The following is a 27,382-nucleotide window of genomic DNA, read 5'->3' as shown; positions in this document are numbered from 1 at the left end:
TAGGCGATTTAGATTTTTTTGTTTACTTAGCGTGGTGTGCGGTATTTTTTAAAATTTAAGACGTGTTGCAAAAAAGTTATGTCAACATAGCTCCTAACTAAATTCTTTGATAATTAGTATACCATAAATAATAACAACTATTAGAAGGCCAAAATGAGAACCAACTACGGATCATAGGTTCTACTAGAAACAAAGAAATCACCGCCACTGAGCAAAATGAACATGGCGTGATACTTCTATGTAATACAGGTACCAAGATAAGAACTAATGAGCCGTGACTCCTGATAGGTATGTTATATAAGTAGCTTTATAAAAAAAAGAGTTTGTTTCCTTAATAAACGATTATCTTTTTCAATTATACTTTCAACGTCGTTGTTGGTGTTTAGAAGATAATCCACTTGCTTCCTCCGCGTCGACGTGGCAGCAATTTTAAACACCTCGATCAAGCAACTAATAATTTAAATAGGTATGTAATCAATACTTGAAACTTGTGATTAATGTATTTAAGAGTAAATAAAGAATTTTGTATTTCCAATCATGACTGGGACCTCAGATACATGTCAAAATTTTATTATTCAGTCGTAAAAGTACTTTTAGCAGTTAATGTATATTGAAATATAAAACTACATTTATATAGGTACATCGAACAGTGCCAATAGCAAGACGTGTTATGCTGTGCACCTTAAGAAAATAATTTATATATTCATATAGGAATTAGATTTCAAGGACTAAATAATAACCCCGATGGAAGAACTTCCAATGTCACGTTCCCTAGCCAATTCCTCAAATTAAGATAAAACATGTTGCCATAAGTAAAATATAAAAAAAATAATACTTATAATTAACTAATTCATGTTAGTACTCATATATGTTAGATTTTATTTATTCTTGGTTTTCTATAGATATACAATATATGGGTAGAGTAATTATAATTATTAGTCCATAGTCCTGTATATTTTCATGTTATTTTATATCGTAAGTATATGATGTTATTGCAGATAGATTTGTAAAAAGCTTTAATATATAGGAATCTATTTGTATCATCCTAGAATCTTAACTGATTTAAATCAATACGCAGAAACAAACAAATGACACGCGAAATTTTCCAGAATGAAATCTAAATTCAGTGAAAACTCAAAGCTTAAAGCAAAACAATTAACTAGGAATATTATATCTGTGTTAAACCTCCTCCCGCAGTGAAAGCAAAATAATTAATTAATTTATCGTCACCGCAAGCTCTTGAAAAATCATAAGGTTGACAGTACGAATTCGCCATACATATAAACAATTCATATAAAACCATGTAACTAAAAAAATATTTCGAGTTGCGACTGTTAACAGAATAAAATGAAAAAAGCGACTTTAAATGGAAAAATAATTTAAATCCAGCCATAAGCAACTACTGTGCAAACACGAGTAGCATTGTGGTCGGCAGAGAAAATACAAGTGACGTACAAATCTCCATATGTGCGAACGAAATAGCCAATATTAGAGCAAGACAAAATATCTTCAGGGTGGAGCAAGAAACAATCCGAAACAACATGAACTCCGCTGCTGTCGAGCATGTAGACCCGATGGGATCCAAATAAGCTGGTTTACGAGTACCGCCCAGTCGTTTTGTCCCATACACATTGCAGTATGGGACGATAATTGGTGATAGCCGAGCCTTAAATAATTCAGTTACAAAACTACCGTTAGGGCGGTTACGCGCGCGATTCTATTTTCGGAAATTTGAATTTCGACATTCGATTTGTTAGTGTCGTGAGTGATTGTCTGTGGAGTGTGTTTCAGCCAGTGATTATACTTAAGGTGAGTTTATAATATTGCAGTTTATTTCTTTATGGAATTAAAAGTCTATTATTAGTGATATTTCAAAAAAAATATGTATGTTTATTACAAATACTAAACACCACCTTCCAATTACGAACAGAATAAACAAATTTGCACCAAAAAATATTAAAAAGGTATAGGCAGATAACAAATTAAATAACAAAATTTGAATAGGATGCAAACAAAAAACGATACCGATAGGCTGAGAAGACTGGTGAAAGTTCTATCACAGAATCATAGCACTTTAGCACAGAATAATAAATAACTTTTTTATATATTTTCTAATTATTATCTATCTTGAGTTCTTGGTTTAGTGGCAGTGTATACACTATACAGTTTGTAGACCATGAGGTGCTGGGATCGATTCCGCGGTGAGGTAATACTTACTGTGGGTTTTTATAAATAAATTTTCTCAAGACGTCTTAACGAATAGGGCAAATCGTTTCTATCTACAATATGGTTGAAAATATGTATTGCGTCAACCTCACATTAAAGTGGGAAGAGTGAGTGAAAGGTGATGAAATGTTTACTAACTATTCCCCTGACAGATCTATTACCAAAATCATTTAGTAACACGTCATCAAGAGCAATTGTATTAATAATATTATAAGGGTTGCAAAAAATGGTCATAGCCTATTGGCATTCCTTATGAGAGGAGTTAGGCCTTTCATCTGCGACGTTGATACAGGTTGACTTCACATAACATTTGAAGTTGGGTCACTCACAATAGCTCAGCGGATCACGGATTGGTTGTAGCTGATTTAGAACTTTAAGATAAAAAAAAAGGTTATACAGCTATAATTTAGAGATCGCTCAGCTAAAGGCTAATATTGTGTAGCAATTTACGTTAAAAAAAAATTCAAATCAACAAGTCCCAGCATGAAAATAATAATTATGTACGGAATTTTGAATATGTGAACTTATTTGCAATAAGCTATTACCGACTCGCCCCTGTTTCGCATAGATAGTAGAGCATATACTTATGTGTGATTTTACTGATGTGTCCAACATGAATAATGAATAACTCCGTCTACTGGTGAAAATCCATTCATTAGTTTTAAAGTTTGTCGTAATTACGCAGACGCGGCGGCGGACTTTATTTTATAATATGTAAAAAATACACTTTTAATAATCGCTTTATGTTTTTAAACAGTATAAGGTCATACTGATTTTCGCATAATTTTTCCTGTAATTTATGGGAATAATTTTTTATGTATGAACCTTCATTTTAGGAAACTTTTAGATATTATTGGACTACTTTTTGTACTCATTCTTGCATCTATTCCGGTATTATTTGACGATGCAAAAAATAGTCAAATGGCAAAGTGATTGCAAATTACGCTAAGAAAAATTTGTAAACTGTCAAGTAAAGCCAGTGGGAATAGCCCATTTCCTATAATAGTAGAAGCCCACCATCTCTAACGATAGATATGAAAATCAAAACCTTCCTCCATTCAGCTCATCTCATCTCATCAGCCTAGAACAGTCCACTGCTGAACATAGGCCTCCCATAGACCGAGCAACGTGGCGCGCTCTTCCTCCATTACTCGTTAAAAATTATCAACGATAAGCTTTATTTACACAGTTCACTTATCATTCAATTTGATACGCATTATTCAATGAAATCCAATAAATAAGTTAATAAAGTTATAATTAATAAACACTTATCAGTCGATATGTAGTGGGAAACGTTGGCTCGTTGTGGATAAGACCGGAAAATATCGTTGCGTTTCGATCAACATAGAAACCTGCGTTGAAATATGGTTCTACTTGATGCGGAATAACGTAATGTACTCTACCGATTTATAAATGTTGGTGGTTAATAACGTTTTAGAGTTATTGCAATGCCAGTCCGTTTTTATTTTGATTGCATGGTACGTCATGCCTAAATATTTATAAATGTTCAAAGTAATGTGAACAACTAATAATGTTAATTCGTTTGTCTAAAAACCAATAATGTTTTAAAACCAATTTGTTAAGGATAATATAATCATTAGGAATGCTGTATGCTTAAATTTATAATTTTTAAATAATACTTTCTTTTATAAAAAACACTCAGTCCCGAGTAAAACCCTTCGTAACTTACATAATTACTAAAATAATAAGATGGATTTTCCATCTTCAATACGTTTTTGTTCAATTATAGTCTGTTCCGCTTTACACAACATTTAATATATTTAATAAGACCATTTACTCCACGTCATATCTCGTATTGATAGGATATCTGGAGACGCTCTGTCGATAGATTCTGGGTCAATCATCAACCTGCCAACAACGATGTATCTTGGCATTATTTGTGAGTTTATTGTAGCTTGTTTAAGCAACTTATTTCAAGAACTGGTAAATAGAAAAGTAACATTAGCATACCGGTATTGCTTATAATAAAATATTTATTTAAACATTGTTGTGTGATATTTAGGGAAACATATTAATAAAATGACAAAAAAGGAGTTATAAGGCGGTTTTATTCAAGAAAGCACCATGCTCTATTTGTCGCACATGTATTATTCCAGGAGAAACCAGAGATAAAACACTATCGCAACCACAATCCAAATTCCGTTACCCGTACATTTCTCAAAAAACCCACAACTACGCTAAACATGATTGGAATACTGGGACGTCGGGTCAAAATCAGTTCCACACTAAACCAACGATATCGCAATTTATATGAAACCTGAGCGCACAGTGTGCGTTATATCAATTTAATTAGGCGGACGCGTGGCGGACACGCGCCGCGATAAACTGCGACTGACGGTAATAATACCTGTTCCAGCAAACGGGTGAAGTTATTTGCGTAAAATGGCAACATAAAATAATTTGGAGTAGTTTATAGGCATAGAAGATTCGCGATGAATCATGTGAGCAGAAAATAGAAGTAACTTTTGTTAATACATATACTAATAACGAAGCGAAGATAAATAAATGTATACTAATATATAAGGCTGAAAGTTTGTTTGTTTGAACGCGTTAATCTTAGAGACTACTAAACCGATTTTGATTTTTTTTTTTCACTAATAAGAAGCTACAGTATTCCTGAGTGCTATAGGTTACATTTTATTTTAGAAAAATATTTAAATATTAGATATTTATCGCACAAAAGCTTTTTCACTCTGGAAAAAAAGCTTATTATATAAACTAGGATTAAATTTCCAATTCTATAAATTTAACCAATATAATACATTTTATGTTTTATTAAAATGTGACTTTTACATATTTTTTTGTTTTAAGTATTTACTCACCAAATAAGTTATAAAATAGACACTCAGAAAAAAAACTAAATTCTTTTCCTATTTCAGATAATGTAAACATGTCCTCCCAAATCCTTCATACGATGTACAGAAGGGACTCGAACGACCAAGACAAACCCCTTGAGATCGACCAGGACTCCAACCCCGAGCACAGTCGGTCGTGCTCACCCAAAAACATGAAGTACTACGAAGACAAAACCGTGTTGAACCAAGCAAAGAAATCCTTCTGCATCGACGCGTTACTGTCGAGACAACTAGAACCGAAAACCAATCAGGAACTGACACATGAGAAGTATTTATCGTTAATACAGAATAAAAGTTATATGAACACGTATCAGGAGAATTACGATACACAAATAGAGCAGAACACTATAAATAAATACGACAGGATAGAGGGAAGCCCGAGGTCTGGTCACAGCAGCCCGAGGAGCGCGAGCCCGGTGTCGGAGGAAGGCAACCGGTCGGAGAGCTACAGCCCACCCATATCGCCAGGAGTCGAGGGCAGTAATGAAAGCTACGAGGGATATAGACCGGGTATGTATCTAGTTCTCTCATAGACAAAGAAAAAAAAGCTATTTATATTTTATATCACAAGTACTGAGACGAGTAATTTACTCTGCCGTGTTTTATCAATAGTCCAGGAATTACTATGTAGTTTTTATCGTAAAATAATTCCTCGTGGCTCAAATTAAGTATTTCTTTGCAGATCTTTCTCTGACAGAATTCAATTCAATAAAACACAATAGGCACTTTTGTTGTTTATTTATGTGATTATTGTTTGTTATTTGCATTATCCTAGTAATTAGCTATACTTAACGATTATGAGTGCCAAGAGTAAATACCTACCCATTCGTACCACCCATTCGTACCATCAGTTGATGATCGTCCGTAAGGACATTTTTACGCGACGGCAGTCGACGCTTATTGTTATTTAAGCCTTATCGAAAATAATTCTACATGACTGACATAATGTAGTTCTTTGTCTATCTTTCTCTGACAGTAAATATTATAAGCGCAATCCCACAAATTCAATGAAATAAAATAGACACTTTTTATGTGATTATAAGAAGAATATCAGTATCGAAAAAAAACTACAACAAATAACATTATCCATTTCTTCTACAGGAATAATACCAAAACCAGGTCTCTTGCCGCAAAATCCAGCGCTAGTAGCCGCGCAGTCGGCGGCGTTGTTCAACTACCCTCAGTTGCAACCTGGGTCGGTGCCACCCGGGGGCCCCATGCCGTCCGCGTTCCACCACCCCGGAGATCGGGTCCTTCACCACATGCAACTGGAGTGGCTGGCCAGGACCGGCATGTTTTACCATCGGATACCAGAGTTGGGTGGTAAGTTTGTTAATAAATTTATTTGGTGTCTGAATATGGTGGTGTTTATACAAGATACATTCGTTCTTAGGTCTGTTAAGTCGCAAAATAAAAAATCCAAGGCGTTCGATTGGGACATTCATTATGCGTGATTGGTGCGCGCGTCAATCAATGTATCAAGAAGCTAAAGATTTATGTATAGGTGCTTTAATAACAAAGAAAACATTTATTATAATTTTACCAGAACTTTTCAAAATATTCGCTTCACGGACCGTTATTTGGTATCCCTTCTACCACACATCATGCAAGCAATCAGTTGTGTGCCTGGTATTGTTAACTGTGTGTGTGTGTTTTTTTTTCTTTTATACTTTTTTTGTTGTATTTATGTGTGTGTAGAGAAATAAATGGTTTAAATGGTCTATTTCCTAAGTATAAAAATGAAGGAGCACATTTTTTATTTCTATTTTAAACAGGCATTTTCTACCTGAAATCCATGTCCTGAACATAAGTGTCGCGCTATAACCGAGTTACAAATGTGAACAACCCTTTGATTGATCCACCCCCGATCTAAATGTGTGTCAACAAGATCACCTGCCGCACCCTCGTTGGCACCTACCCTGAACAATAAATAATCCACTCTGTAGTTTACTCGGGCCGCGTGCGCCCTGTCACAAATCGCCTGCACTTTTTTCTACGAGGCGATAGAGATCATAATCATTTTAAATATAGAATAATAAATTTAGCATTTATAAGCATTATCGTTCAGCCAGTGTTAAGGATACAAAATGTAGCTTTTTTTCTTTCCTTCTGATGTCACAAAAAAATAAAATAACCGTAGTCCACGTCTTATCGAAATAGGAGACATCTTTATTACTTCATTTTGTATTATTTCGTTAGAAATAACAGCGACTAACGTAATTTCATTATATGCTTGTCATGAAACTTGACTACATTTTTGCTTACTAATCGAATAATTCGCTACGGAATTATTCGATCCAAGGCATGGAACCATTGAACTTGAACTATAAGCGAATCTAATGCACGTTCTATCTCACTAATAGTACTCGTAAACTAAATAAAATACCTAATTTATAATAAATATATTAATACATTTACTTACGCTAATTATCGAGTGAAAATAAGTTCAAATCTAGTGCCCACTAAGCGACGGGTTTATTTAAAAGTAACATATTGATACATTTATAATATCGAGTGAAAACGAGTGTAAATCTAGTGCAGTAATTGGCTAATTCGGCTTGCCACCCTCCTGTTTATGAATTATTTTATTTGCGAGAGTGTTGCGGGACGAGGGGTTCGGTTACGGCTAATCGTGTTTAACGCACATGCCGCTTTTAGTTTAGTTTCGGTGATTTTATTATTTGACTGCCCATCATAATGGGACGGCCGTGCTGAAGTTTCTTGTTCGTTTCCCGGGTCGGTTAAATTGATAGTTTTCGTGTTCAATGGTTAACCAGCTCACCCTACAAAACAAACAGTTACAACACTTTATTTACTGAATGAATTTAACAAACAAATTATTAAGTAACACTTTATTTTATTAAATAATTTACAAAACATTTTTTTATTGAAATTATTCATTATTCAGTAAAATTAAGTTTCATAAAACTTCCAAACGGCCTAACAGGGAACAATGCTTCATTTAGTGACGATATAATAAAACATTCGTTTAACTTTTAAATTAAACAACATCTCAGCTTACCTCTGAGAAGGGAAAGGCGTGATGCTATATTATTAGTGTAGTTGTTGCCCAGGATCTATTGTGCATACAATGCAATAATTTATCTCACGTACTCTCCCACCACATTATGTGAGTCATAGAGATATAGCATCGCCTTACAATCGACGCGTCACATTACCAATTCTTATACAAAAATCGATTGATAACGTAAACTAGACGGTTTAAGTCCACACCAACCCACAATACATCTCACCTAACAGATATCACGGCAACCGACACAGCAATAAAAAACATCTTAAATATATTTTATTGAAACACAAGATAAAAAAACGAATTGAGGAAAATACAACGGAAATTAATCATAATTTCTCAAATGGTATCTTATCTGAACGTTTTTCAGATAAATAAGACGAGATGTCAGGCGAGCACTGAACAAATCCCGATAACATCAATCATTTATATTAATACATCATCAAAAAGTATTTCGTTTTAGGTATTTTGTTATTTTTGTAAAGGCAGTTATTACATCAGCATCTATGTTGCACCAAATACACTTACACTATATTAAATATTTTTCCATGCTATCTATCAACGATTGAAATAAGCACTGTTTTTTCATTTTCTATATTATATGTTAAACTAGTTGACCCCACAGACGTTGTCCCGTCTTAACTATGAATTTGCAGCGCGCATTCTGTCAATCGCTGACAGTTATTTCAAACAATTGACAGTTATATAAAATTATTATTTTCGTTAAATTCTCTTAAATTTTCAAATTTTCCGCGCAATTTTAAGATTTTTTACTTTCATAAGAATCTTCTCGTGACAATACAAAACACAACAAAAAAAAATGAAATCGGTCCAGCCGTTCACGCGTGATGGCGTAACCAAGGGAAATATGGGTTAATTTTTATATATATATAGATAATTTACAAGTTAATAAACAAAGCTCCATTAAAATAAGCACTGTTTTATGATAGATAAATTTGATTATTCGAAGATTATGAAAATTTAAAAACACTTCCCAGTGTCCAATAGTAGAATTATTTAGTTATTTTAAGGCTAAGGGTTTTTCTTTACCATTACTAATGATTTCTGATGTTAACGCGAATGTTAGACAATGTCCCAAAATTTAAAATATACAAAAACCGCGACAAATTCCGGAAAAATATTTTACTTTCTGCATTATGACTGCTAATTATTATTACTTATTTAATTATCTATAAAGTTAAATTCACGTATCCAAATCCGAAAACCGAGAACCCGTATACCGAAAATATCCAACCACTAAGTAACCCTAAATCTATGATTTGGAGTTTAGACATACATATAGATATATATTCGTTTCATGCAAATCACGTGCGCATTACTCGGCTTCACTACCTACTGCACAGGCTGCCCTGCTTTAATAAGCTTATTATGCGAACCACTTCACTTAAACACAAACTTTCTCGAAAATCCCCGAGCGGACGTACGAGTTATATAAAAAACCACAGCTTGACACTCCCTCCTCGCAAAAATGTCAAATTTTGATTGTATGCGTAAAAGCTAATGCAGGGTCGTTAGTTGGCAAATGGTCTATTTTATGATCCTCCCATATGTCAAGAGGTACCTGACAGACCATAAATATGCCCTTTTATAGGCAGGGTGGCGGCTCAATCGGGCGGATGATTTCTCTAATACTTGCAAATTGATATTGGTGTTTGATTGAAATTTAGAGCTACACACCCTATTTGAGATAAGTAATTAGGACTTACATTATAGATATGAATGTTTGTAAAGTTATTAGAATGTAATGCACCGGAGGACAATATGAAATGAAAGATGAAGATTCAGCAGTTTCTTTTTTTATTACTATGAATGACGAGACGAGCTTGCCGTTTGCCTGATGGTAATACGACCGCCCATAAACAGTAGAAACACTAGCCAATACCTTGAATTACAAAGTATTGATTCCACTGCGCTCCTAATCCTCAGACATGAGATGTTATGTCTTAATATATCCAGTAACTACTGGACAAGGTAGGCTTCAAACCAGAACACAATAGTGACTACACACTGCTGCTTGCGGTAGAAATAGATATTGACGTGGTACCAACCCAGACGGTCTCTCACATATGAGAGTCCTACCACCAGTAAAACTCCGAAACCGAAAACTGGAATAACAATTCTATTGTAAAGTTTCAAGTAAATTTTAATCAACATATCGTATTAAACTGCTAAAGTAGAGAGTAGTCATTGTATTACCAAATAGTAATAAGAGCATAAATTAGAGGCTGACGTTTTTATTTAGTTTTACTTATATATGACAAGTAAAATTTACTCAGAGATAGTTAAACTGGTCTTTTGTCTGGATTTTGTTTTGTAAAAGTACACAGTGAAATTAGTGTTATACAAAAAATCTCTTACGCTGGCTGAGCTTCTAACATCATCTATTTTTAAACTAAATTGTTCAAATAGACTATTATACATTTATGTATATAAATTAGTTTATTAATAAAATAATTCAAGCTCTTTTTTATATTAAAATTTTCAATTGACTTTTTTTATATTTCAATAATCTCCCTTAATTTTATGTGGAGTATTATATACAAGTACCAATTCACATAATCAGTAGAGAAATCTTAACACACTCTAAAACTCAATTTAAAAATCAAACGTAGGCGGTAATTAAATTTTCTACCCGGATAAAGTTGCGATGTCTCTTACAGCGGGAGAGAATGGAGCGGCTTCACTCTAGGGCCACCATTCACACTTCCTACATATTTTCAAATATGTAAGGCGGTTAGATAGCGTTTTTGAAGGACATTTCTTGACATTCAATTAAAATATGGAAAACTTATAATCGTAAAATTGGATTTTTCATTGAAATATTAAAATATGAACAGAGGTAATGGTGATAATCTTTAATAGTAGTGCTATAATATTGCATTGGCCATATATGATGCCGAATGCTTACTGGTGCTGAATATAAATAATATTATCAGGTTTACTCGTACAATAATGAAATATTTTGATTGGTAGTAATTAATAATACTCTAAAATATATATTTTTCCGTAAGTATAGTTTAATAATTATACGTAAGATGTATCTCAATATTACATTAAATTCCTGAATTATATCTCTATTTGATCACAATCTTCTGCAATTTCAATAAACCGATCTAATGACTAATTATCTTCTGAAATCTTTTGTAAAGCCAATTCTGAACCAATCTATGTGTACTTCATTATAAAGTAGTCAATAGATAATTCATATAAAAATATTCAAACGTTTTTTTGGGTCGCGTCGGCCGCTGCAAGTGGCACCACGCAGGCGCTCCCGTGAGGGATTTAAACCAATTATCAGGCAGCAATTTGTTCTCGCAAACAAAGGGTCTACGAGGCCCTTAGCAAATTAGATCCACGTGTAGGGACGCGCCGGTAGAGGCGACCCGTGTCGATAGTTTCTTGTCGATACTTTCTGTTTTGCAAAAAAAATATGTGTGGAATTATAAAAGCTTTATAATCATAAAACAGTCAACAAATTTATTTTAATAGGTACTAGCTTGCGATACTCCAATTAATTTAAAGCTACTGATTGATTTAATTACAATATTTTAAGATAGAACTCACTAACTAAACGAGGTCATGGGGACACATGAAATTAAGGATGTAGATAACAACTTCAAAAAAGTTCTCAATTCGAATTAGGTACACTTTATCTAAAATTTAAAAAGCCCTGACAATATTAACATTAGAAATTAAACTCAACAATTTACCTATTCAAGATTAGTAAGCTTACTACCAATGAGACCATGTCGAAAACAATTCATATAATGCGTTTTTGAAGCTATCGATAAGTTATCTCGAACATCACTATAACCAAACGAGCTAAGTGAGCGGAAAAGGGACATTCTGTAGTGGATTTTTAGTAAAGAATCTATTTAACGTTGGATCCTCAAACGGCAGCATTTATAAAACCAATAAATCTGATTACTCAAAACATACAAAAACATCATAATACACATCATATTTTAAATTAGTTTAACGCAAATAAATATATTGGTTTGAAATATATTTTCAGATTTGATTTGCAAAGAAATATTATCTTTATAAAATTAGTAATAATTATAATTGATGTAACAATTAATTTGTTATTAAGTTCATGCTCTCCTGTGTTCAACCTACCTACCTTTCAGTTGCGAGTTAAGTATTAAATATTTTTTTACTTTGCCATTTAAAAATATTATCACTCCACTTATAATCGCGGACGTGTTTACGAGTTAACCTGACGCCTCTAAAACGACTTAATTATTAATATTATGCTGTTTAATTATTGATTTCAAACACGATGAAAAATATTTTATATTTAAATCTGAAAAACAGGAAAACTAATAAAATATTGTCTTGAAAAGCTCTCGAGTGATAATAATAATTATACAAAATTAGATATCTACAGTTAATGTATCAAGATGCCTTTCTTTAACTCTATGCGTGGGCGTGGCTTATTCACACATGCGCAGATAATACTTTTCCATGCCTACTACTTAAATACCTACTTATGTCTACTGACAGGCTTGTCAGTACTCAGCCTTAGATGCATCACACGTCATATATTATAAAGAATATTGATATATACATTACGTCCCAGGATGTAGAGCTTTAAAATTAAATTAAAGTATCAAACACAGCAGGCAATGTATTACCCTTTATTCCATTGCTATACGATTGACACTTCCAGGTTACTAAGATCGAGCCAGTTCTGTTCAGACTGAATCTTAAGATACGACGATTTTAAATTATACATTATATGTGTGGTCTCCTCACGATATTTATTGAACTATGTATTAAGATGTATTCAAATATATTATTTCATAATATACCTCTACATTAATACTGCTGTGTATGATGCACTTTAGAATAGTGTTCTAGTCATAAAATAGTTATCACTCACGCCCGTGTCACTACCTCCCAGTAATTTTATCTTACAGTATATAATACGTGAAGATAAATTTTTTTACCCCTTTTTAAGCAAATTCCGCGCGCGGAGGAGTATGAGATTTAGCATAATGTAACGTTCATATGGTGAAGAGTGCAGCAGAAAAAATCTTTCTTTCTTTTATTACATTGGATGACGACACCAGCTTGCCATTCGCCTGATGGTGAGCAATATGACCACTCATAAACAGTAGAAACACCAGCCAACACCTTGAATCACAAAGTATTGTTCGGTATTCCACTGCGCTCGCCATCCTGAGACATGTCAAGTAGTTAATCTTACTGCAATGTTCTTCAAATATGAACACAACAGTGACTACAAACTACTGCATGGCGGTAGAAATAGACATTGTTGTGGTACCTACCAAGGCGGACTCTCACATATGAGAGACCTACCACTAGTAACAGTTTCTTGTTTTATCTTACTAATATTATAAATTGCGAAAGTTTGAGAAACTGTTTTGATGTTTGTTAAAAATAAACTCAGAAACGGTTCAGCGCATTTGGATGACATTTAGCACTCGGATAGACCATGTTTTGGATAAACACATACACTACTTTGTATGCCGATAATTTGCTCCTATGGGAAAGATGAAGCCGCGAGCGACACCTAATGTATAATATGTACTACTAACATATTAAGTTTGACGGTCGAATTTCGATCACTGGACGGCTACTGGTGAAACATTACATCATCATAGCAACTTAGTGCTTGTAGTCATTCAAAAATCAATCAAAAACAAAAATTATACCCTATAATATCAGTATATGCCCTATACGTCGCCCTCGGTGCCGCAGTTGTAGTACGATACAATTGCAATGCTGAGGTGTGGGTTTCGTTCCCCGGGTCCGCCAAAGTAACTTAGCGTTTTTCTACTCAGTATCAGAGTCTGGAATTTGTGCCAGATATGGCGATAGGCTCGCCTCTTGTCACATCATGGGACGGACTACATTCGAAGGAAAGTGGGTGCACTAGTCACGTCTCTGCTTATCTTTTCGGAATTAAAGGCGTGACTGTGTCCGTCTATAAATCTATACTCTATACTATTATATAAAGCTGAAGAGTTTGTTTGTTTGTTTGTTTGTTTGTTTGTTTGTTTGTTTGTTTGAACGCGCTAATCTCAGGAACTACCGGTCCAAACTGAAAAATTCTTTTTGCGTTGGATAGCCCTTTGTTCGTGGAGTGCTATAGGCTATATATCATCACGCTATACCCAATAGGAGCGGGGCAGTAATGGCTAATCTCAGGAACTACCGGTCCAAACTGAAAAATTCTTTTTGCGTTGGATAGCCCTTTGTTCGTGGAGTGCTATAGGCTATATATCATCACGCTATACCCAATAGGAGCGGGGCAGTAATGGCTAATCTCAGGAACTACCGGTCCAAACTGAAAAAATATTTTTGCGTTGGATAGCCCTTTGTTGGTGGAGTGCTATAGGCTATATATTATCACGCTATACCCAATAGGAGCGGAGCAGTAATGGATAATTTCAGGAACTACCGGTTCGAACTGAAAAATTCTTTTTGTGTTGGATAGCCCTTCGTTCGTGGAGTGCTATAGGCTATATATCATCACGCTATACCCAATAGGAGCGGAGCAGTAATGGCTGATCTCAGGAACTACCGGTCCAAACTGAAAAATTATTTTTGTGTTGGATAGCCCTTTGTTCGTGGAGTGCTATAGGCTATATATCATCACGCTATACCCAATAGGAGCAGGGCAGTAATGGCTAATCTCAGGAACTACCGGTCCAAACTGAAAAATTATTTTTCGTTGGATAGCCCTTTGTTGGTGGAGTGCTATAGGCTATATATCATCACGCTATACCCAATAGGAGTGGAGCAGTAATGGATAATTTCAGGAACTACCGGTTCGAACTGAAAAATTCTTTTTGTGTTGGATAGCCCTTCGTTCGTGGAGTGCTATAGGCTATATATCATCACGCTATACCCAATAGGAGCGGAGCAGTAATGGCTGATCTCAGGAACTACCGGTCCAAACTGAAAAATTCTTTTTGCGTTGGATAGCCCTTTATTTGTCGGGTGCTATAGGCTGTATATCATCACGCTATGAACAATAGGAGCGGAGCAGTAATGAAACATGTTGCAAATACGGGGACAATTTATTAGTTTTGAGAGCTTCCGTTGCATGCGCTGCGTAAACGGTTAAAGTTATGCAACAATGATGTATGACGGGATTGTTCCTCTTAAAAAGTTCTATAAAAATATATTATAAAACAAAGTCCCCCGCTGCATCCGTCTGCCTGAACGTCTTAAACTCAAAAACTACCCAACGTATTGAGATGAATTTGGTATGGAGACAGTTTAAAACCCTGGGAAGAACATAGGCTCCCGGGAAACTACTACTTTTATAATGGAAAACTTTAGCCTGAAAAACTTTACAACGCGGGCGGAGCCGCGAGCAAAAGCTATTATAAATAAATAAATAAAATAAAATACTTTATTTATTTGCACTTATGATACGTCAAAACAAAACATACGAATAATTATTATTATTTCTAAACAACTATTAAAAGTACTTATATAACTATGGGCATTTTAAATCTATACTTTTCTGTACTATTATATAAAGCTGAAGAGTTTGTTTGTTTGTTTGTTTGTTTGTTTGTTTGAACGCGATAATCTCAGGAACTACCGGTCCAATCCGAAAAATTGTTTTTGCATTGGATAGCCCTTTGTTCGTGGAGTGCTATAGGCTATATATCATCACGCTATACCCAATAGGAGCGGAGCAGTAATGGCTAATCTCAGGAACTACCAGTCCAAACTGAAAAAATCTTTTTGCGTTGGATAGTACTTGGTTCGTGAAGTGCTATAGGCTATATATCATCACGCTATACCCAATAGGAGCGGAGCAGTAATGGCTAATCTCAGGAACTACCGGTCCAAACTGAAAAATTCTTTTTGCGTTGGATAGTACTTGGTTCGTGAAGTGCTATAGGCTATATATCATCACGCTATACCCAATAGGAGCGGAGCAGTAATGGCTAATCTCAGGAACTACCGATCCAAACTGAAAAATTCTTTTTGCGTTGGATAACCCTTTGTTCGTGGAGTGCTATAGGCTATATATCATCACGCTATACCCAATAGGAGTGGAGCAGTAATGGCTAATTTCAGGAACTACCGATTCGAACTGAAAAAATCTTTTTGTGTTGAATAGTCCTTTATTTGTGGAGTGCTCAAAGTTATATATCATCACGCTATGACCAATAGGAGCGGAGCAGTAATGGCTAATCTCAGGAACTAACAGTTTCAACTGAAAAATTCGTTTTGTGTTGGGTAGCCCTTTATTTGTGGACCGCTATAGGCTATATATCATCACGCTATGACCAATAGGAGCGGAGCAGTAATGGCTAATCTCAGAAACTACCGGTTTGAACTGAAAAAATATTTTTGTGTTGGATAGCCCCTTGTTTCTGGAGTGCTATAGGCTATATATCATCACGTTATGACCAATAGGAGCGGAGCAGTAATGAAACATGTGGCAAAAACGGGGAAAATTATTAGTTTTGAGAGCTTCCGTTGCCTTCGCTGCGTAAACGGTTAAAGTTATGCAACAACGATGTAGGACGGGATTGTTCCACTTAAAAAGTTCTAAAAAACATATAAAACAAAGTCTCCCGCTGCATCTGTCTTCCTGAATGTGTAAAACTCAAAAACTACCCAACGTATTAAGATGAAATTTGGTATGTAGACAGTCTGAGACCCTGGGAAGAACATAGGCTCTCGGGAAACTACTACTTTTATAACGGAAAACTTTAGTCTAAAAAACTTTATAACGCGGGCGGAGCCGCGGGCAAAAGCTATAAACAAATAAAGACGTGAGATGTGAAAATTTTGCATAAACTTTTATTTTGCACGGAACACCTAACTTATGACAAAACTTTAAAAATCTTTTTTGCAAAAAAAATATGCTGCGTAATAGAGAGGTTTATATTATTTATTTATAACAATAAAACTAAGTCGAAATAAAAGCATATATTTCTAGATTTTCTACTGTTAGTATCTATATAATTTTAATATATCGGATGTTTTTCTACCGACAGTCTGAACAATATATTTTTACATGTGTTAAAATGTAATTTCCTCAATATAATGCGATAACATTATTGTCCAGCTATTAATACTTCGCAAATAAATTACCTTTACTTTTGTTCAAAATATTTAAAGATTACGTATTATAAACAGTAGATACCAGTTACGCACATATATATTCGTATCACATATCAAATATATATAAATATATTATAACCATCAATGTGTATATATTTCAATCCTGGCTCTCCTAGAGTTCAAAAATTATTTATGTTTATATTTATTGAGAGATCTGGAAACTCAGATTCAAGTCACTTAATGCCACCGGAGATACCCGGTGATTGACGCTGCCTCTGGGACTCCACACCTCCCAATCGCTGCAGCCCTGTTAGTCGAGTTTAGACGCTCGACACAGGACTGGAAACAGCTGGCTCATTTCGCACGCTCCAATTCTCCCCCCTCTAGAGGCCTTCTGAGGAGCGGCTTGCCAACCCAGGTCACGAGAATAACTTCCCTACGACCTTTGATCGCTGACGTGTCACGGACGCCAAACCCGTAGCAGATGGTTATAAATTTTATAAGGCAGGCCGTCCGTGACCATCAGAATCACTGGTCGCGAGATAGTTTGCGACGAGGGGTCAGTAGATGCAGTATCCCAAAGGTAATCAACATCAATACAATAATTTGCTTTTGTAACAAATTATCAACTCCAATACACTGACTTCTCAGCCGCCTATATATGTTGCTCGCGAGTAAAATTTCAATACCGCGATTCAGCGTTTTATGTTATAACTCGATTGTTTTATGATTTATCTTGTTAGTTTTGTATATGTATCATGCGTATCCCGATGTAGAAATAGTATAAGTAAGTTCAGTTATTGTTTCATTTAGAAAAAATGTGTATTTGCATTATTTTTGTTTCCTATTGGTAAACGCCACCATTGGTTGTTTTATTCGCATGATTCATTCAAGTATTAAGTATCGGTTAATTTTTTTATTTATTTATTACGGCTCTGGAAACAAGTCCATTGAGCCCATCTTCCATATCTAGCGGTTGAAGTGCGCGTAGGGTTGCCAAATGGCCGAAATTCGTCTGGATTCTCCCGACATTTCATTTGATGACTAGACTAATAAGAATATCTCTCGATATACCACTTATCGTCATGTTCTAATACAATAAAAATGCTTTAAAAGATCCAATCTTATTTACAAGGGAAGAGCACTCCGATTTTCCCGACGCGTGTAATATTATAAAATTAAATCCAGGTCAACGATTTAATTTTTAATAATTTTGTATGTTAGTTTTATACGCGAGTTTTGAGGTGTAGGTATTTTTTTAAAATTGCCGGCATTTTTTTACTAGAACTATTGTTCTCATGACGATACTGAAAACCATTTCACTAACAGGAAGCTACTTTATTATAGGCCAGCTATAGGTTTCTGTTGGAGATGAACAAGTAAACGATGAACTAAGCTGTTTGGGTGATTGTTGACACTCAGTTAAACCATGTCTAGTCTATCATCAATTCAAAGTTTTATATCTTTCCTCAATACTACGAAGTGATTCAAATTCGTCGACTCGCGAAAAATCTAATTTAATTATTCAATCAACAAATACTACGATGATATGATAGATATGTTAGATATTTAGATTTTTCGATCTGGCAAGCGCGCTCCACGCGGACTGCGTTAGAGGAAAATAAAATAACATAGGTACATATATTGAGGTTGATTTTCAAATCAGTTAGCCATGTATTCGAGCCTGAAGGTCATTTTGATACGCTTGGACAGATTACGGTTTGTAACTTTTATTGATAGTTAGTTCCTGTAAATTAGTACTTCGGACGCTGATAAGTACGGCAAATGCATACGGTCTCATTTTCGAATGTTCCGGTTCGATATAGGCGTAAGGGCGCGTTTTTGACATGTGCCCTATCTAGACGGTTTAATGTTTTAAAAGGCCAGCTGATTTTTATCAGGACAAATCTGAAGACAACGCCGGAGTTTCTTTTTTTCTTCTTTTTGGGTGAGAACTGCTTTCCTAACTGGTAAGTGGTGGTAGAGTTAATATTGACGGAATCTAAATAATGTATAACATTCTACAGGTTCAAATAAATTATTGCATTTTATTTTGTCCATATCAATATTATATGTTAGATGCCTAAAAATATTATTGTGAAAATATAGTACCGATACTATATAAACAAAAATAAATTATATAATATATGCGGATAACGGTTTTGGTTATAAAAGAAGTGAAATACAACTGGATACCAAATTCTTTTAGAGTAACTTAGGCAAAATCACAAATCTTGTCATGCACGTTCTGCAGTATACTTAAAAAAAATGTTATGTTGTTTGCCATTCTATAGGGCGACTTGACATGTTTTTATTCACGTACCGGAACCTTTGTGTTTAAGTTGGTACAATTTAATCAAACCGTTTGTACACTGAAAGCAGTTCCCAGGTTATCTAGCAGTTTAGTATTATTTCTAACCAATATTAACAAAAACTTACCAAAACGCACTGCAAAAATTTCAGAGGTGAAACCAAAATTAGTTATGAAAATATTTAAAACACACACGCAAAAATTCCTCGCCTCACAATTCGAATCTAAAAATTCCACTTTACGGCCTAAAAACTATCAATCCAATCTAATTAAAGTAAGCAATTTAGCAATAAAATATAGTAATTTGACTAAAACTATATTCGAAATGCACCCTAACATTTACACTTGTCACCCCAATGGCTGGTGGTTAAGCGAAAAAGTCAATAAATGGACGTAGGTTCCATTTTCCCTTGCTTTAACCGTAGGGTGGCATTGTTATATTTTAGGAGGGGACAGGCAATTAGTTTTATTGTTCGCTAATTTGTTTATGTAAACAAATACACCCTAATAAGCAACGTTACGATTTAACTCATCGTTAATCCCGACTTTAAAATTTAGTTTTCTGGATCAATCTGATATTTTTCTGATTAGATACATTTACGATTGCATAGGAATTAAAATATAAATTACATTAATACTGACGACACTGTATTTTAGGTATCTGGATATAAAAGTTCTAAATCCGTTAAGAATGTTTAAACATGTGGATAGCAGTAAAAAAAATCAATTTACGCGACGCTTGCCTATGTGTTTAAAATGTTAAGTACTAGTTGATCCGACAGACGTTGTCCCGTCTTAACTATGATTTTGCAGCGCACATTCTGTCAATCGTTGACAGTCATTTCAAACAATTGACAGTTATATAAAATTAATATTTTCGTTAAGTTTTCTTAAATTTTCTAATTTTCCGCGCAACTTTTTGTTTTTTTTTTTCATAAGAACCTTCGCCTGACAATAACAAACACAACAAAAAAAAATAGTGAAATCGGTCCAGCCGTTCACGCGTGATGGCGTGATCAAGGGAAATAGGGATTCATTTTTATATATAGATAATGAGCAAAAATTTGACTCTTAAAACAGACTAATATAAAAATCAAATTATAGTACCTAAATGTAAATTTTATTTTATACTTTTAAATGTTATAAGTAAACGTTTTGTAATTTTTTAAATACACGTGTGCAAACATAGGAATATTTAGACACTGTAACAATGAGATTACGCCGCTCCGTTGGTCGCAAGATGTCGACAATCAACATAATCTCATTTACTGCCCTCCCCACAGCACCATCAGCGTTATATACTGAGTTATAGCTTCATATTTATATTTTCAATTGTACTCAGTTATACTGATATAAATTTCTATGCATGAAAGGTGTCTTAAGGTAGGTAAAGTAGGTGGGTAACATTAAATTTTTAAAGATATTACTATTAAAAGGAATTAGTAAACAAATTTGGATTGTATTAAGCGCCAGTTGGTGGCGTAAAATTCATACTAATAAGCAACAAAAATAAATACCGTGAAACGCGCATTTAAATAACACATTAATATAATTTATTTTTATTACTACAAACAGGCTGGCGGGGCGATCATCCCTCGATCACTGGGGTGTTGATGGCACATTTGTTAAGCATGTCCTTTAATTTGGTTTCACGCTGATCCCATTATGTCAGCTAAGTCTCTGAGGGATTTGGCGTTTCGTTAAATGCTCTAGGTGTAGTCAATGTGCCATTCAATGAATTAATTATTTTGTGTTAAACCGAAAGAAATATTTTATGATTAGTTTTAATTTCATGAATACTATTTGTTGAATCAAAATTTTATAAACGGTGTGGTTGTAGTCAAAAGATCATTTTATTGGGATCTATAAATATCCATTTTTTATTCTTAAAATTATGAACGCAACTATAATTTTACTTTGTTTGAATAAATAAATTACGACGTCTATGCCCGAGTACTTTCAAACATATTCCCACACAACATTATATTTTTTGTCTGAAATCCATATAAACTAATTGCACTTCACCTAATTTGCATAATGACAAAAACTTCCCAATAAAACAATCTAACACATCGTGTATTAACACAATCTAAACAACAAAAAGCGCCGACGCGCGCCACTTGTCCAATTATCGGCATAATTATCAATAGTCACTATTAGTTGCGACATTTGGCCAATGTTTGCACAAACCGATAACGCCCAACACCAAACATCTGTCAATTTTTGACACCGCAAAACGTCACTGTGACAGCTCGACACCCCAGCATCGTTGATTTGTCAGTTTGTTTAACTCAAATATGTATAATGGACGAATTAAGTAAGAGCTGATACGGACAAAAACTGTGCTGTGTGATTTCATACGCATATAATAAACCTCCGCAACCGCGTACCTCATGTACTATACACACTAGGCGGGTTTAAAGTTAATGTTTAATTTTGCAAATTTCGTTAATGCAGCATAAAGTATATATTAGCTGCCGACATAGGTCTGGGTGCAGACAAGTATACCAAGAATTATATGATACATGTTTAAATAATACGCAATTATAAATATTTTCGACTGGTTAGTCCTACAACTAGAAGGAAGTTCTAATTAGAGCAGATATCCATGTATTTTTTAATCCGAGCAAACACGCCGATAGAGAAATCAAAACTACGTTATAATTACAGTCTTCAAATTCAAAAGCATTTCCATTCTTCAAAATATTTAATAGTTCTTAACTATACGCCACACATTGTTTTCTAATTATTATAGTCAAGCAACTCAAAGCATTAGAACACTAGGGTTGAACAACTGGCCAGCACCGAGTACACATCATTACAACTATGCTTACGAGCAAACATCCTGTGGGTCCCACGCGACGTCACGTCTGGTCAACAAGCGCTGTTGATTCACCACACAGGCCCTTGAGCACGATTTATTTGGCCAGCGACCGCGCGCGCAACTTAATGCATTTTTAAATTATTTTTAAATGAGTCAGGATTCGAAACGGCGGGATGTAAGTGTCCTTATTCCTTGTGTTATATTTTTTACGAGCTCATTTGTATGATAAGTGTATCCTATAAACTTATATTTAAAATCCTCCTAGTTGATTTTGATGACGGTGACGATAAAAAGTATAATTATTAAGCCTAAACTTGAATAGCTAAACCAAGCTTCGTTATACATACATACCCGATAGCATGTAGAGCAGTAAAGTCTATCTTTATAACCACAATAGATACAAGGCAGTTTGCGCTTACTGTAAATCTTTCAATATAAGCATTTACATACTACGAAATCATAAAAGTCATTGCCCACCACTAATTTTTATTTACCAAATCGACGGTACATATGATTGTGAAGTTATATAACAACTCTTGTGGCTACTACCCATACACACGGCTCCTAGATACACAAACATGATGTTACGGTAAATAATTAATTGAAAATTATTAATACTTACTTACCGGGCATTATTAATAGTTACACCATATTAATAAACGTAATAAATGGTTTAAAATGATTCACGCTAAGCACAGCAACGATATAGCTATGGTCATATCACACCCACACCTCTAACTTTTCTAAAATTTCTAAACTTTTCTATGTATGTATTCTTTGTGAATTATCGCTTGCTTTAACGGTGAAAGAAAAACATCGTGAGGAAACCTGCATACCTGAGAAATTCCCAATAGGAATTTTGAGGGTATGTGAAGTCTACCAATCCACACTAGGCCAGCGTGGTGGACTAAGGCCTAATCCCTCTCAGTTGTACAGGAGGCCCGTGCCAAGCAGTGGGACAGTATATAATACAGAGCTGATATAATATGATGATACATAACATACTTCATAATGTTACCATTCGGCGATGTTTTTGTATTATTATATAACTTCCTTGCGTAGAAATCGGGAAAGTCGTGATTAAATCAATAGAGGCAATAAACAAACCGACGCAATACCTATATATAAAGATTTCTATTACCGGCTGCTTGTATTCCGCGGGCGAGGCCGTTTGTCTTTCGGTCGATGTGTTAAGAGTGTTGCTCTACTTATCACATTTAAAGAAAAAAACTTAAAGATATATTTTAGAAACACTTCGTAGTTACGTTGGTTCTGAAAATACTAACTAATAAGTCAGTTGGAAAAAGTATTTCGCTTGGTACGTAGTAGATAAATTATTTGCACGTTGTAATAATGACTTAGGTATCTTTAAAATTTATATATAGATATATTTACATATTTGCTAAAACCATCTACAAGAAGAATACTCTATTCTGTATGTATTCATTGTATTACATAAAATCCGCACTTAAGTAAAGCAGCTGATGACCCATTTTAAAAAACAATGGTCCATAGTTCACTTTATAAAAAAATCAATACAAAAATCAAATCGCCTATCATCATTTTGCCATAGGTATAATCATGTAAAGTAGAGCAACGTCCCACGCGTTGCAAAGATAAGGAAGATCACGGTTCGGAAAGAACTAAAGTTATAAATTACATTGACATTTGGGGGAGTAGCGCAGATTATGTGAAATAAATTCTACCTCTATCTATAATATTATTATTTCACTTGTTTAATAAAGAAAAGTGGCTAGAACATATGGGACCACTTCCGTGAAAGTTACGACCGCTCATAAAAATCTACAATTAATACTACGCGTTTTCATAGATACTCCTTATAGCCGATCTAAATGCATAATACTAACGATAATTCCTCAAACTTTGCATCAACAACAAATGCAAAATTTGTACTAAGTGTGTGTACTAAAATCAAATTTGTTCCACAGGTGCCCCGCACGCTCTCCTCGGTAAGACGCGTCGCCCGCGCACCGCCTTCACCTCTCAACAACTCCTGGAGCTGGAGAAACAGTTCCGGATGAACAAGTACCTGTCAAGACCGAAAAGATTCGAAGTCGCGACCAGTTTGATGCTGACTGAAACACAGGTAAAGGAAATAAAAAAAAAATTATACTACATAACAATAAAAAGGTTAATTACCTTATATTACTAATATTATAAATGCGAAAGATACCGAAAATGTTCGAATGTTTGGACACTTGGATGTTTGTTCGAAGCATATGCGGAAAGGGTTGAACGGATTTAAAGGAAATTTGGCACACGAGTAGATCGTGTACTAAATTAATGCATAGCCAACTTTTTACCACAGTATTTTTTTTTAAATAGATGGCACTGGCATCCTGCTCGTGGCGCCATGAATCGCTTTTTCGTTTTAAGAACTTTTGTAGCGACAAAGGCTCTTCACGCGGGCCAAACCGCAAACAACCCCTAGTTATTAATAAATACCTACGTTTGTACGATACTCAGCAGTGTACCGGCAATAAAACTACGATGGTATTCCATTGAACATTTGACGATGTTACAACGTTCAAATGCAAAAATTTAGGATAAATGTAAATGTCAAAACAATTTTAAAATCGACTAAAGTGTAATGAACTTTAATTTTATTATGGTAGAGTTGAATTCACTGGCAGAAACACAAATAAAGCTACTTTGTTTTACATAAATACTCCTTATTAAGCAAACATTGTAAAATTTGAACATTTCACAACTCGTATGTATATCGTGAACCAAAAAGGTTGACACTTGCGGCGCGCAGCTGTCAGTTTGAGCGATGCAGGATTTGAGTAACAGATGTAAGGGCCCGAGATTAGAGCCGTAAATGTTATCGCGGCGTTTGCGAGACCAAGATTAATAGGGCCTCTTACCTTTGTTATACATTATTTTTTGGGTGGAGTGTTTTATGGACTTTGAACTTTAGACATATCAGGTCACGTAGCATTATGTAGTCATATATTAATGACATATTATATATCGTGCAGGTTATACTAAATTCTCAGGTGTATCTAGAGGAAGCACGCATTATAAAACTTTTCCTGATGACAACAAAGTATAACACCGTTATTAAATCAAAGTGATAGAAAATAGTAAATTAGAAAAAAAAGCCATTGGTAATAAAAATAATTTCTAAATACATACATAAATAATATCAAGCACAATCTCATAACGAGTATAATATTTTTCAAAATTGTTAGAAAGATATAGTGTTAAGTAAAGTAATACAATTACTAATGATATTTAGAAACATGCCTCGGTGGCGTAGTTGTATTGCACGTCCGGTACAATAGCGCTCTGAGGTCCTGGGTTCGAATCCCGGGTCGGGCAAAGTGATATTTGGGTTTTTCTGCTCAGTATCAGCCCGGAGTCTGGAATTTGTGCCCGATATGGCGATAGGCTCGCCCCCTATCACATCATGGGACGGAACATACTTGGCGAAAAGTGGGTGCCCTAGTTGCGCCTCTGCATACCCCTTCGGGGATAAAATGCGTGATGTTATGTATGTATGTATGTATGTATGTATTTAGAAACATAATTAATGGACACAATAATTATCAAAATATTGTTCACAGGTGAAAATATGGTTCCAAAACAGAAGAATGAAATGGAAACGGTCAAAAAAAGCACAACAAGACTCGAAGAAGGAACCATCGCAGGACGACAAACATAAACCTAAAGACCTTCCCCCTCCTGAAGCCGAGAAACCTCAGCTACCCGCAGACTTGACATCTGTCAAACAAGCCCCTCTTCTAGATAGGGACAGAATCATAGCGCTTGAAAGAGAGAGGGCGATAGCCGCCGCTAACTTTAATTCAAATTTGGAAAACAATAGACGCGGATTGGTTGTTATGTCGCAAGATGGCGGAAGGCCAAACATGGATATGTTTAGGCCGTACGTGGTATGAAATCAGATGTTTTCCGTTTATTTTTACGTTCACGCATTGTATACTACGTAGATTTAATTGTAGTTCGTGTACTCGAATAAAAGACGTCAGTATTTTGTTTCTCTTCTTTATTATGAACTGTATAATACTTTTATTTCATTACTATACATATATATTTTTTCTATTCTCGCATTTTGTTTGCTTAATCCAAGACCTGAATTATTACCAAAAGCATCGATGCAAAATCACATTTATTTTTATCGTTGTTAATAGTGACAGGTAACCGTTAATATACCTAATAAGTAACAATATAACATATAAGCATTATTTCTATTATGGACCATCTGTCTATAATTTATAGTTCTTTTGTATATACGCAACAGGTTGAGTACACGAATGGAAACTAGTCCTTTAATTATATGTATAGGATTAATTTATATTTAATATAATAAAATCAGAAGTATCGTCACAAATGTTGCTATCTTAATAAATTAGACCACAAAGTTATACTCCTGTCTTACCGCAAGAAATCGTTTGTCTACAGTATTCTCACAACACTTCATCACAGATTACATATAAGTTAAAAATTATTTTGTCTCTAACTTAGTTGGGGTCGTGGCAATTTTCATAAATTTGCCAAGCATCACCAAACCCGAACAAAAGTAGAACATGATTTTACTTATTAGTTTGCTTAGGTTATTATATTTATCTTTTAATAAAATATTAACTGACAGAGGTTGTACGTAATACTTACCTACTTCATGGTTGATGGTAGAGACTCACTGGCAAAGCTCACTGGATACAGTTTTATTTACAGCATAATATTTGTAATTATTGATACTGTCAACATTCCAATTACAATTTGTTGTTATTGGCTGTATCGTTTTTATTATAAGTCTAAAAAGGTTTGATAAACCTTAAAATATTGAATATTAAAAAGGAGATTGCGTACTGCCAAGGCGCTTTAATTTGATTATAACATAGAGGCTGTAATTCTTTACACTGTAATAATATAGTGGTGTTACTTTTTTAACATCATATGACTAAAAATTGTACCAAATGAAAACTACGGATCATATTAAATTTTTCTTAAATTTATAGATAATATAATTTTAAATTAATGTT

General features: G+C 34.6%; 1 protein-coding gene across 2 annotated transcripts; it reads left to right on the top strand.

Moving 5' to 3' along the window:
* LOC115456463 (homeobox protein GHOX-7) lies at positions 1-27,382 on the top strand. Of its 2 annotated transcripts, XM_030185551.2 has the most exons (6): positions 1-288; positions 387-466; positions 5,127-5,612; positions 6,204-6,425; positions 24,305-24,462; positions 25,946-27,382. In XM_030185551.2, the coding sequence occupies exons 3-6, from the start codon at positions 5,138-5,140 to the stop codon at positions 26,276-26,278; spliced, it is 1,188 nt and encodes a 395-aa protein (XP_030041411.1). In that variant the 5' UTR covers positions 1-288; positions 387-466; positions 5,127-5,137; the 3' UTR covers positions 26,279-27,382. The 2 variants fall into 2 exon arrangements, with proteins under 2 accessions (XP_030041411.1, XP_030041409.1); XM_030185549.2 differs by lacking the exons at positions 1-288; positions 387-466 and adding an exon at positions 1,334-1,809.

This window comes from Manduca sexta, chromosome 18 (genome assembly GCF_014839805.1).
Source record: "Manduca sexta isolate Smith_Timp_Sample1 chromosome 18, JHU_Msex_v1.0, whole genome shotgun sequence".
NCBI lineage: Eukaryota > Metazoa > Arthropoda > Insecta > Lepidoptera > Sphingidae > Manduca > Manduca sexta.
Note: the sequence above shows the minus strand (reverse complement) of the source record. Positions and strands in the feature narration are given on the sequence as shown.

What these genes read in the sequence shown, in the direction of transcription:
- LOC115456463 (XM_030185551.2), top strand. Translation starts at nt 5,138, where the DNA reads ATGTCCTCCCAAATCCTTCATACGATGTACAGAAGGGACTCGAACGAC. An exon ending in CTACGAGGGATATAGACCGG is followed by an intron (nt 5,613 to 6,203) that starts GTATGTATCTAG and finishes TTTCTTCTACAG; the next exon opens with GAATAATACCAAAACCAGGT. An exon ending in TGATGCTGACTGAAACACAG is followed by an intron (nt 24,463 to 25,945) that starts GTAAAGGAAATA and finishes TATTGTTCACAG; the next exon opens with GTGAAAATATGGTTCCAAAA.